A 13527-nucleotide genomic window follows, 5' to 3' on the forward strand; every position below is an offset into this window, starting at 1 on the left:
TTTGTTTTTTAACCAAGTATTAAGACACAGCCTTAAAAGCTTCAAAGTCTCAAAAGCTATGCGCATGCTTCTTTGTTAATTTAAAATGCATTACCAGGAACCAATTTCGACTTACCAAGATATTTCCATGGCATTGAGCACTAGAAAAATAAGCATTCAAAATTCTGGATTTTTTCTAACAAATAAACAGGACTGTCCTGTAAAAATGGGTCATCCGGAAGTCCTATGCATGCCCCACCACTCTGTATTTCTTTTGGAGAGTAGACATTAAGCTTACTTTTACATTTTAACTTTATTCCAAAAAATGTTGGCATATTGTAATTACCACTTTTTGATCTGCACCCACTTTTTAATTATGCTATGAACATTGACCCTAGTTGCTGACTGTTGTCGACTGTTTGTTTCCTTGATTGCTGTCTTTGACAATACTTTGGTCACCAGTCATTGGGTTCCATTCCTGCCCATACACACACAGCAAGTAAGCTGCAAATATTGTCACAGATCTTTTCTAAGGGTGTGGTACTGTTGTTCTACATTGTTTATTTGGAAAGAAGTTGAAGTCTATTTTATGAATGGATTAACGAAATCCCTGCTGTTCAGTTCATGTGTTGATTTGCCGTTGTGGCTCAGCAGTGTAAGTGACAATTAAATAAAAACTTTGTTCCAAATTCCTAACATTGTTTCATTTTAACATTTGTAAGATAATGATATTCAAACAGATTTAAAATTTATCTAAATGTTTTGGTCATCTCTCATATTTGTTTGCATGGTAATTTGCCCTCTGTTATACTACTGCAAATGTCTTTGCTGGCAATAAGTTATCTTATTATTTCATTAACTTTGTTTGTGTTCATTATGATTATTATTATCTTTTATTTATAAGGTGCCACAAAAGGTTTGCAGCACTGACATATAAATATCCAGAAATAAGTGATCCATTACACATTGATGCATGATACATGAAGAACAACATACAAAGATCAGCCATACTGAATAAATAAATATACAGATGCAATGTTAATACAGATCAATTTATTTACAGGGAAGTGAGTGAGAGTGATGGTAGTGACCAGCATGAAGTAGGCATGAGCGTAACAGACCAGGGCTAGAGAAGCAGGCTAGTAGGTACAGAGGGTGGTGGAATAGTAGAAGGAGAACAGAAGGAAAGAGGGCCCTGTTTGTGAGAGCTTACATCCTAAAGGAAAGGGGGAGACACATATAGTGTGGTATCGACTGGGGCAGTGGGGGTGAAAGCCGAGACAAGGGAGGAAGACTTAAATTAAGAAATGAGTCTTAAGGGCATGCTTAAAGCCTTTGTTCATCAAGAAATATGCATGTTTTACTTGTAAAATTTCACATATAGTAATAACGACACAAGAATGTACTTGGTAAACCGTGGAGCAGTTGCTTTGTAAGAGAAAGATTAAAAATAACATAAAATATGGTGTGTAAGCACATAAACATTTAAATAATAACTGTCAGAGGACATAGCTTGCTGAGAGAAATTACTGACTTAATTGCGAATAAAAGAGTATATTCCCTATTTGTACAAGTTAAATATGAATGAAATCTACAAAGCTTTATATGACTTTATATGATGAAAGAAAATGAAAATATACTGTACATGAACCAAATTATTAAAATGTACATAAAGTACACTAAAATGAATCTAGGTCTAGAGGATAATATTCTCATCTACTTCTGTGGGATTTAAATCTATACATTATTTTTTCTATTAAGATGTAAAATAAATGTCAGTGTCTATCCCTTAAATGTTAGTAATGATTTAAAAAAATCTGATATACTTGCTCAGCGAGTAATATGTAGCAGTGGCTAGCAAGGGATCTCATTAGTACCATCCATGGCACAGTTACTAATGTAGCCCTAATGAATTTTATCACTTTAAAAATAACGTTTTGGATTCCAAAGCAGCTCATTAATGGCAATTATTGTTCTAAGGTCACCTGTTGCGAATTTGCTATCCTGTTTGAATGGTAATATGTACAAAATAACTGCTCTTCTTTAAAATGGAGCACTTCACAGGAGGCTTTAAACAACAATGTTTATGCATTACAGTTAAGTATAACATGTTAGGATCTCCTGCTCTAGTTACTAACTAGTCCATTTCAACCTCACTGAGAAATAGGCAATGATTTTAAAGGTTTAAGCCTTTAACTAATTAATGAAGCAATAGAAACAATGATAAAATCCTAACATAGTAGACATTCATTAAAGTGCAAATTCTGTAAATACCAGGATTAAGCACTTAAGAACGTGTACATTGTTAGACCATTAGCAATTTTAATTTTCATATTGGTCTGGGTAAACCAGATAGCATTATGTTCACTTTCTGTTAACTCGTATATCTTATGGCCAGTGGCAGAATTACCGTTGGTGTAGGGGTTGTGGTCACTACAAGGCGCGGAGGTGAGGGGTTTTGGGAATGCTACCGCTGACCTCCACAGCAATCCGCGAGGCCTCCTCTCTGATCTGAAAAGAGCTATGCAGAGTCCTTTTTTGAACTGCACATGTGCAGTTGGAGCAAGTGCAAGACCGGCACGCTCAGAAGTGGCCTCCTCTCTGCTCTTTTCAGAGCTGAGGACATGGGAGGATACAGTGGTGCCCCCTAGCCAAGTTTAGTTATGTGCCTGTCAATGCAATACTTATCATATGCTTTTTTTGTAATACATGTCTCATAGATGGGATAATGCAGCCCCCATTGTGGAATATACTGAACCTATTATAATTATTATTCCTGAGGCAGGGCCGGGTGCAGGGGTGTTGTTAGCATTGTAATGTCTGGACGAGGTGAATTGGGTAGAAAAAAAGAGCAATATAGCCGATAACCTGTAAGTATTGTTCAAGGACAGTGTATGAACAAATATGAAGTACACTGTATGTACCTCTTTGGCATGCATGACATATGTCTTAAAATATCCCCCATAGTAAACAATAATATCTTGGATGACTATTAATATCAGAGAATAACAAAATGGATAACTTTCATAAAAGCTTTCTTTCCACTTATGTATTATAAATTCATAAAGTAGTTCACCTGTTTATCAGTGGCCAGTATTCAATAGTTTATATGTTAACTTCAGTTAGATAACATTACTATACCATTCAAACTCATTAATAAGTTTTTCCCCATTTGAAAGACCCCCACTCTAGGGATTTTATGTCCACCCTTCCTCTAAAGTTATGTCATCATCGTCCCTCCCTTTCAGTCTCCCCCTAATTTTCATATTGCCTGCTGACTTCAGACACAGGAAGTATATTATGGTTAGTTATGCACAATTTTTGCTAACCCATGTACAGATATACTATGTAAACAGGTAGTTTAGGAATACTGAATATGTGTACATTATCCATGGTCTGATACAGTTTGCATGACTATAAACAAATAGACACATTTGTAACAGGTGTCAATGATAATTTGATTACCCATTCCAAATTTTCAAGAGCACAGCATATATTTTAAATGATAAGTTCAGCTTGACCAGGAACCTGGGGTGTATTTAGCAATCACCAATCCCCATAGCTTTTTTTGTGTGTGGGGGGGGTAGCTTATTTGCTCAGCACCCCGGAGCGACAGAACTAGACTACACTTGAGTTGAGTTTTTGCAGGCAAGCCAAAACATTTTATGATAATAAAATTTTAATACTTTTTAAGATCAAAATACTTGTGTTATTTTTAGGTTCTAATTCCAGATAGCATTAAATTGATTTTAGAAGGATGAAATTGGTATTCATTCTGTTCTGTGTGGCCAATTAAAGCTAACAGTGGGAAATGTTGTTAGCATGCCTTACTTTAGCTTTATTTCCAGATATAAAACAAAATATCACTTTAGTTGAAGCCTGAAGGTTTGGACAGTATGACAGTAATAATTTAGAATTTGAGTATATATTATACTTTTTGAAAACATTTCCATCTACACTGGATCAGCGCACAAGTATACTTATTTTACTTTGCGAGGTACTCATCTATTTTCTGTCTGTTTCTAGGTTAAAATACTATTTTAATATTTAGGATTCCAGCAATGACTCAAATTTAAATAGTGTGACATTATTTGAAATGTGCCTAAACTCTAATGACATACTCATTAAAATAAGAGAATGTATTCTTCTCAGCACCTGGTAATTTAACAATAATAATAATAAAATAAAACTGAAGTTTAAAAGATGGCTTTAGGCATAACTGATAGCAATTAAACTTTGCTGTCAGACAGTACTATATTGTGTTGATTGTCTAGGTGCTAAAACGGTATCTGCACTTTGTTTTATGTTCCTGTCTCTTCACATTATATCATACTTGTTTTGTATAATATGGAGGTCAGACATTCCAGCACATATTAGCACCTCATTTAGCAACACTCTGCATTATAGGGCAAAATAACAAAAGTTTGGTTTTTCATTTGGACTTTTATGAAAATTAACTTTTATTTTTATTTCAACCAATGAATGACTCTTTTTTTTTTTACCATCGTGACATGTTATTTGACTTGGGACATCAGGACTTAATTTAGTTAAAATGTCACAATTGTGGTATTTTATCATTTTAAAAAGATTGGGTTATTTGCACAGTACAATATCCATGGAAATTTATGTAGTAAAAATGAAATTTCAGGTAATGTTTAATGTCACCTCAAAGCTTTAATTTAAATGAAAACTTTTGCATAGAAAATGATTTCAAGTTGATCCTATATTCACCCCTTTAAGCACATTTAAAAATTATGTGAGCATTGCAAAATCTAGTTTCTGATATTTGCAAGCTGCCCATTTGTGAGTAGATCATTATGCAATATGCACTGCAAAATAATCTTAAAATAAATAGGATTAAAACATCAGAAACACTAACACTCTGGTCCTGGTTCATTAAAAAAAAAATAGTAACTTTGCACCTTGGCAAAACCATGTTGCATTGGAGGGGGAGTTAAGTTTAAAATGTGGGGACAGATTTATAGTTGGGGAGGGGCATATCCTAGATCAACTTTCAATTTCAGTGTAAAAATAAAGCTATCAAGTATTTGTGTGCTAGATAAAAAAACAGCCAGTATTTAACTTATATGCAAAATAATAAACTAATATGCACCCTTTGCAATGTAACATGGTTTTGGCCATGAGAAAAAAACTTACTAATTTGTTTGCCTCCTTAATGAATTAGGCCCTATGTGTCCTTTATGTTTATTAAATTAGTGCAGTACATAAAGGTTTATATTGACATAAATTATATGTCTCAACAAGAATTTGAGAGATGCATGAAGCCAAATGGATAACCATACATATGCCTTTATTGCAGCATATGTATTAACTATGTATAGTGGTGTACTATAGTGGTGTACTAGATAATCATATAACATTTCATTCCAGAAGGGCAATGTTCATTGGTTAAATAAATAAATTATTAGTATTAATATTATTGTTATTATAAACAAAGATTTATATAGAGACAGCAGACTCTACTGCAATTTATAATGAATAAAAACAATAATAAAATAAGACAAAGATTTAATAGACAGCCAAAGAGGGCACTGCATGCTACCTTACAATTTATAGCAAAATAGGAGCTTGATGCATTAGTTTAAGTGACACATATACTGCATATCGTGTCAGTGAGATCACAATGGGAGAAGGTGCTAATATGACCCAGTCACACAGTAATATTTGTTAGTCGGTCAGATTCATGTTTGAGAAAGAAAATAAAGTACATTTTGCATGAACTGTGTAGAGGAGTGGTAATCGGTTTAAAAAGCCTAAGGAAGTTAAAAAGGTGGTTAAGGAATTTTATTAGGTTGTCTAAAGAGTTTTCAGGGTGCACTTGAAAGTTTGGGAATTAATGGAAAGTCTCATTGTACAAGGGAGGGAATTCCACAGAGTAAGTGTAGTCCCAGAAAAGAACAGTTTCCTGGAATGGAAGCCAGTAATGAGTGTGGATGACAGACAGAGATCTTGGGCAGAGCGGAGGATACTGGGAAATATTTTGAAGCAAGTGAAGAGATGTAGGTTGGTGCAGCTTTGTTAATGGCTTTGGATATTTTATATGGGATCCAGTAAAGTGCAGGCAACCAATGTAAGGAAAGGTGGAGCAGCAGCAATATGTTTGGCAAGTACAATAAGTTTATCAGCTGCATTCAAATGCATTGTAGGAATGAAGACCTTATTAGGGGAAGACTAATAAGAAGTGAATTGCAATAGTAAATGCAGGAGATTATATGGGCATGAATTAAAGTTTTTACAGTGTCTTCTTGTGTGAGATATGTGCATATTCTGGGGATGTTTCTTAGGTGCATGTGACAGGATTTGGAGACATATTGGATGTGGGGAACAAAGGATAGTTGATTCAAGTATAGCATTTAGTTCATTCCCTTCCAGCGCATGACATCATGTTCCGACAGATAGCTTAATACCATAAAATGTAATCAATGTTGCCAGAATTTTTTAAACACAGTATCCTTCATTTCATGGATCCTCCATTCTAATCCTGAATCTTAACATATACCATATTCTTGTCTACCCATCTTTCAGAGCCATCTTTTATAATGATCTGTAGGGAAAATCATGAAAAAGATGGCAAAAGCAATCACACAATTCTACAAGAGATATGAAACAGTTCTAGCTATTAATATCAGAGTGCTTTCAGGTCCAAAATGAGATTTCTTAACCATAGTTGCCAACTCTACTGTAAAATCCGGGAGACTACCGAATTTCTGTGAGTCTTCCCGAACTCCTGGGAGAGCAGGGCAACTTCCTGAATCTCATCCAGTTTGGAAAGTTAAGGGGGGTGGGGCTTAATGACACAATTCGCAAACCCCTTCCCCAAGCGCCCACCTTTCCCTGGATTTCCCGGATTCAATCTTGCCAAAGTTGGAAAGTATGCTCTTAACTGAAAATAATTAATTCAATGTTGGATTTAATTTGTATATCATATACATCTACATAGCATACAGTATAATATATGGTGCAATGTAATGCATTTAGTGAAAGAAAGAAAAAACACATTCAAACAGGCTATCAGGAAAATGGAGTGTCTATAGTAATATGTATAGGTACCCATGTTTGGATAGATCTGTAGTAACATAGAAAAGATCACTTGAAGAATATAAATTGTGGGTTTGCTGGTTTGAAAGGGATTTTTTAAGTACTCACAGAATTCTCTACAAGATGTTCAACAAAGGGGCTGGATCTCCAAGAAGCAGTATGTTTGCATAAAAAAATATTTATAGCAGGAGCAAAATTAGCATGCATACTTCATTTTATTCTTTTGCTCTTATTTAAGCTGTGTGGTTATCTTAAACCCTTTGTACCAAGCATCAGTTTTGCTATCATGAGTGTGTCCACATGGATACATATCTATAAACGGCAACTTAAATTGAATTTATGTAAATGGTAGCAAGTCTATTTGCTAAATAGAGTTTATCTTAGCAACTTAAACTCTTTGGGGTAATATTATTTGAAATATGCCGTTAGTACTTACCTTCACATGAAGGCTGTATTCCAGACCATGAGCCATTTAATAAACATGCTCTTTCTGTAGATCCTATTAATGTGTATCCCATTTCGCAATGAAAACGAAGTATGCTTTTTACTTTTAATTCACTTCCAAGGCGAGATCCATGAGCTGGGATCCCAGGGTCCCCACACATTCCAGGATTATTTCCTTAAATCATATAGTTAAAAATATGACTTATTATTTACCTTATTAACAATTAAAAACCAAAAATACTTGTTAACATAAATGTATGTAAGCGCATTGGAAATACAGTATATAAAAAGTAATTGATTTACATTAGTGTTGCAGATAACTAAAATGACAAAAATAAAGACATTCATCCTTTACTTCAAGAGAAGAGATATTTCATCCCAATATTCAAATTTTTGCTTTGATTTGTATATTTAAAACATAACTGCATATAGCTTCTTAGTTTACTAATGTGAATTTTATACTGTTTTGGGAACAAAGAGGGCTTTCTTTTAGTAGCGTACTAGAATACATTTTTATTTTGATAAGTAAAAATAATTTTCCTCAACTCTGTACCTCTCTCATCCATCACAGTTGAATCCACATTGACAGTCATAGGACACTAATTCAATTGTTTTGAATCCCTGAGCCGCGAGCTGAAATCCAGCGAGAAAACGACCATAATAACGGTATTTATGCGCACTATTACTGTAATGACGGTAATAGTGCGCGCGCTGCGATATTTTTGGCGTTCTCGCCAACAATTGAATATGCCCCTAAGGGGGAGATCTATTAAAAAATGTTTTTTTTTTGTTGCTTTTCAAATTGTCAAGCCTCACTTGTTGTCATCCCCAAACGGCAGTATTTATTACTGTTTGTTCCTAATCGCATGTGGTTTAGCCCAAACCATGCAGTTTCATGTGGTTTAGGGCAAACTGCCTTGTAAAACCTGATGTAAAACAATGTGAACTGTATACTGCAGAACAGGAAATCTGTACATAACACATCACTAAATGACATATATGCGTTGTTGTCAACATTTGAAAATATTTTCCAGGGATACTGTTATTTATTCATTTATTGAGTGGGAACACTACTATTGAATAATTTATTCAATGTATCCAATATTATTTTCCAATTTATTCAATGCAGTTTTGATGCATGTGCTGTGATGTCCTGTTTTGCGCTTATTAAATTGCATGGTTTACAAACCGCACATCAAATCACAAGAAAACCTGCGGTTTGCTAAAAGCGCAGTTTAGTAAATGCACATGGACACAAGTGCATAAGCAGACTTTTAGTGTCACAGTTAATTGTTATTATTATTTTTATTATTATTATTATTATTATCTTTTATTGATAAGGCACCAATAGACTTCTGCAGCACCATACATAGGGGGTTAGAACATACAAGAAAATTACAAAAAAACAAAAGTAAAAAAGTGACAAATTGATGTAAATACAAACAACAAATTTACATAATTACAACCTGCAAAATTACATTATTACATAAAGTAAACACTAGCAGAGAGGGACCTACCTGTGAGAGCTTACATTCTAGAGGATACAATGTATAATATAAGGGTCTCCCATAATAAACAAATAAATATGTCCCTTGTATGTATAAATTAATGTGGTCCACCAAACCAGAAGTGAAGACTGTGCAATGCATTCTGTGTTCCACTGATGGCTATAGAGCCGCGAACAACCCCATAATCTAACAACAAAGCATTTTAATCTAACTGCTTTTAAAGGAGCACCACCTCTATCCCACCTCCCACCTACTATCTCACCCTCTACTCTACACACAAGCAGATTGCCGTCATCAGGGGGTACAGGAGTAGAGCAGTATGTGGCCCAACAGCAGTATGAGGACCCACCAGCCTTAGGTCCAAACAGATTTATCAGGGGAGAGGGCCTCTGCAATTAATTAAAGGATAAAGCGGTTGTCAAAGATATTTTATTTTGGATGAAGACAATTTATTAATATGAAAATATAAACATTTTGTTCTTATGTTGCAAGCTAGACAAAAGAACTACAACCACTCTATATACATGTTGGTGGTATAAACTCCCACTTATAAACATTACAAGCTATAAACAATGTGTAAAGAGCTATAAACCCAGCAGAAATCTACATTTTGGGCTACAGTCATTTTTTACAAAAGAAACATCAAACACTTTTAGCTGCAAACATTGAGAGCTATATAACTCCAGCTATAAACATTATGAACTACAATATAGACAGTGTGCAAAAAAGCTTTAAATCCAGGATCTATATACATTGTGGGTTATAGACTTTGTTTTGCAAAAGAACAACAGTTACTACTAGATATAAACATTGATAGCTATAAACTCCCAGCTCATAACATTACAAGATATACACAGTGTGCAATAGAGCTACAGACTAACAAAAAAATAGCTTTAACCTTACAGAGAAAGAAGACATTGACTACAAGGATAACAGAAACATTTTTGTGCAAAGCATCCACCAGAACTTCCCTATAAGGACTATCCCACAAAGAATATTCATCTGAACCAACAACACCTCAATTAGTAGAACTATCCAGAAGGCTGGCAATCATTCTGCACATTTAGAAACCAAACCCAAGACAAACAACCAGATAAGCATATTCACCTCTTTACAGTTCATACAGACATATCAACCCTTTGACACCCACACCTCTGCAAGCACTGCACCAGTAAAACCAATTTATTATTATTATCATCATTATTATTATTATTATTATTTCTAAGGTGCCATTAGATTTCGGCAGGGTTGTACAGATTCTAAACAGTAAAGTAGACCATACAAGGTATAACACAGGACAATGAAGGAGTACTACTAAGACTTCAAAAGCTCCAAGCAAAGCTAGTACCAATGTAATTGGAGCAGAATAAATTAATATATAGACAGAAGGGAAGAGTGTCCTGCTTGTAAGAGCTTACAATCTAAAGAAAGGGTAAACAGCTAACAGGCACAAGGGGGAGTCAGTGGAAAGGATCTAGGGCAAGGGGAGCGCATAAGTGGGACAGGGGATGAGAGAGGAAAGAGAGATGGATAGGCAGAAGGTTGCTAGGCTTTTAAGAATAGGTGAGTTTTCAGAGTCCGTTTGAAGATGCACAGACTTGGGAAGAGTTGGATAGAACGAGGGAGGTCATTCCAGTGGAGGGGGGCAGCCCGTGAGAAATCTTGGATTCAGGAGTAAAAGAGTTGATCAGAGTGTTGGAGAGGCGATGGTCATTGGCCGATTGCAGAGGATGGGAGGGAGTGTGTATGGAGAGAAGGTTGGAGATATATGGAGCGGTAGAGTGAGAGAGGGACTTATAGGTGAGAGTAAGGAGGTTGATGAGGATTCTGTAGAGGAAGGGGAGAGAGTGTAAGGCAAGGCAGACAGGAGAGGCACAAGAAGAGCGGCATGAGAGGAAGACTAGCGGTCGCATTGATCCCTAACTTAACCTCCATCAGTCAGCAGCTACAATGCCATCCACTCAAAAGCACAGAACACTCTTATATTAAATAAATGTTACCCCATATTTATGAAATAATCCTTGGTTACCAGATATAAAACAAAACTGCCCAAATGACTGCTGGTCACATGGTACCATGCCACCAAGGGGCTGGAAAATCCCATTGTCTGAGCCTAAGACAAGGGCCATGAAAACCTACATACAGGGAATTTGAATTGAGGGCTTAGCATGGAGTACAGGTCTCTGGTCTATGCAGGGCTTTGTTTTATAGCCAAGAAAAACAGTTCACTAAGATCCTGCATCAACTATTGTAGGCTCAAAGAAGTCACAATCAATAATTAGTATCCCCTCCCATTGATCTTGGAACTATTCAAAATGCTCCATCAGTCTACAGTCTTTGCCAAACTGGACCTGCATGGGGCCTACAAGCTAAATCTAATCCATGTTTGGAAGGGGGGGATGTGAAGGATGGCTACAACAAATATCAGGTCATGCCATATGGTCTGTGAAGTGCCCCAGCTGTCTTCCAAGCATATGAAGATTCCTTCTTTAGGAACCTACCGGAGACATCAGTCATGTATGTCACATCATGTATATGGTTATTTTCTCCAGCACACTTGAGAAAGTTCATGACCACATAAAAGAGATATTGCAGAGGCTCCTGAATAATTGACTATTTACTAGGATGGACAAGTGTTCCTTCAACCAGTCCAAAAGGACATTCTTGCAACATATCATTTCAGCACTTGGCATAGAAATGGAACTGGAGAAGCCCTCTCCTGTGCTCCATTGGCCAGTGCCCAGAGAGACCAAGGCGAGCCAGGGATTTGTGGGATTAGCAACAACTAAAGATGTTTTATCCAGAATTTATCAAGAGTTGTAAGCGTTAGAACCACTATACCAAACAGGGGACTCCTAAGCACAAATGGACTACACAGACACTACAAACTTTTGATACCTAGAATCTACTCTTCATCTCAGTGCACATCTTTCAGTATCATGGCCCCGGCTGGGCCTTTACACACAAAGTTGGCTCCTCAGATTGTGGAACACAACCCCATACTATCCTAAATTGACTATAATGATGTCATTAACCACTGTAATTTAAAAGAAGTTCTCCTTTACCAAGATTAACCACGATGTGGGAAACTGGGGGTTGCAACACATCATGGCCCTCACTGATTGGTGGCAACTTGAGGTCTTTCCTCACCAACCAAAAGAAACTGAAATATATTCAGGGGTCAAAGAAATTGAACTCTTGGCAGGCACGGTGTGCACTATTCCTATCCAGGTTTGCCTTCATCATAACATACCAACCTGGATCCAGCAACGTCAAGGCTGATACACTCTACCGGCAATTATCTATTGAGAGATCCATGATGAAGGGGAAAAGTTATACCTCCAGGCTTGTTTATAGGTGTGGATAATTCTTCAGTGTTGCTGAATAGTGTCAAGCTCAAAATGGCAGCACTTACGACGACTCTCAATGCTCCAAAGGCAATTGACTTGATCCCCCTGGCTCCCAGCTTCAGATGCTGCAAGGGGGAACAGATTTATAGTTGGCAGTTCATCCTGGCATCAGGAAAAAAATCAATTTGCTCTTCAAGAATTTTTGGTAGTCGACCATAAGGAAGGGTGTCATCTCTTTCATCCAATCCTGTATTACCCATGCAAGCACCAAGTGCCATGAACCCTGTCCTCCAGGCTCCTGATTCAGAGGCCCTGGTCCCATATCTCCATGGATTTCATCCCTGATCTTCGCATCTTGCAAGGTAACATCACCATCCTGGTGATCACTTCTCCAAGCAAGTCCACTTCACAGTTAAAAAACAATTTGCCATCAGCACTCCAATTCTCCCAGATTTTCAACTAAGAGTCCATCAAGCAGAATGGATTTCACTTAGAGACCGTTTCTCACTAAGGGGTTCAGCTTGTGGCCAAGTTTTGGAGGGCCTTCTGCAAGGGTCTGGGACTATCACTCCACTTGTCATCCAGGTACTACCACTAGTGAATCAGAGTGTGCTAATTGCTTGTGTTGGCAGAGTTGTCACAGAACATCCTAAGGCAGGACTTCTACTTTAACCATGATTTCTATTCAGTGGTCATTCCATCTGCCCCCTCTCAGGTTCCTTCTGTATACAGAATACTGTATACTGTCTAGAATCTCCAGTGACTTTGGAAGAGCCTACAGGAGTGGCTGAAATGGGTTTATGGAACAGAAGAGATGGAGTTATCAGTGGGTGATTAAGCACATGGCTCTTCACATTGTCACACACCGCTCTCCGGGTATCTCCACCCGAGCCTCAATACATGGACTCTCACTTTAATTGCCTTCATTGTGCAGGTTGCCAGCTATGGTTTGAACCTGTGCTTACTTCACCTGTGTTTGGCCTGTGCAGCCATTGGTCAGTCCTCCTTTATAAGGCTCCTCCTTTCACCTTTTCATTGCTGGTTCTTGAAGTCTACACCTGGCCTGTTTCAGCCTCCTCTCCTTTATGATCTATGCCGCTACCTACGCTGCATGCACCGCTGACTACTGCTGATCTGTTCCACATCCCTGTGGTAAGCTGTGGCTCATCGATTGCTGCATACCTGTA

At 37.1% G+C, this 13527-nt stretch overlaps 1 protein-coding gene across 1 annotated transcript in view; it reads right to left on the bottom strand.

The window, feature by feature from the left end:
* The window catches only part of CSMD1 (CUB and Sushi multiple domains 1), a 1526452-nt gene that overhangs the window by 47945 nt on the left and 1464980 nt on the right, over positions 1–13527 (bottom strand). Inside the window, exon 57 of the mRNA XM_075202483.1 lies at positions 7475–7657. Within this exon, the coding sequence (XP_075058584.1) occupies positions 7475–7657 (183 nt within the window). The remainder of the gene's footprint in view (positions 1–7474; positions 7658–13527) is intronic.

Source organism: Mixophyes fleayi, chromosome 3, assembly GCF_038048845.1.
Source record: "Mixophyes fleayi isolate aMixFle1 chromosome 3, aMixFle1.hap1, whole genome shotgun sequence".
NCBI classification, from domain to species: Eukaryota; Metazoa; Chordata; class Amphibia; order Anura; family Limnodynastidae; genus Mixophyes; species Mixophyes fleayi.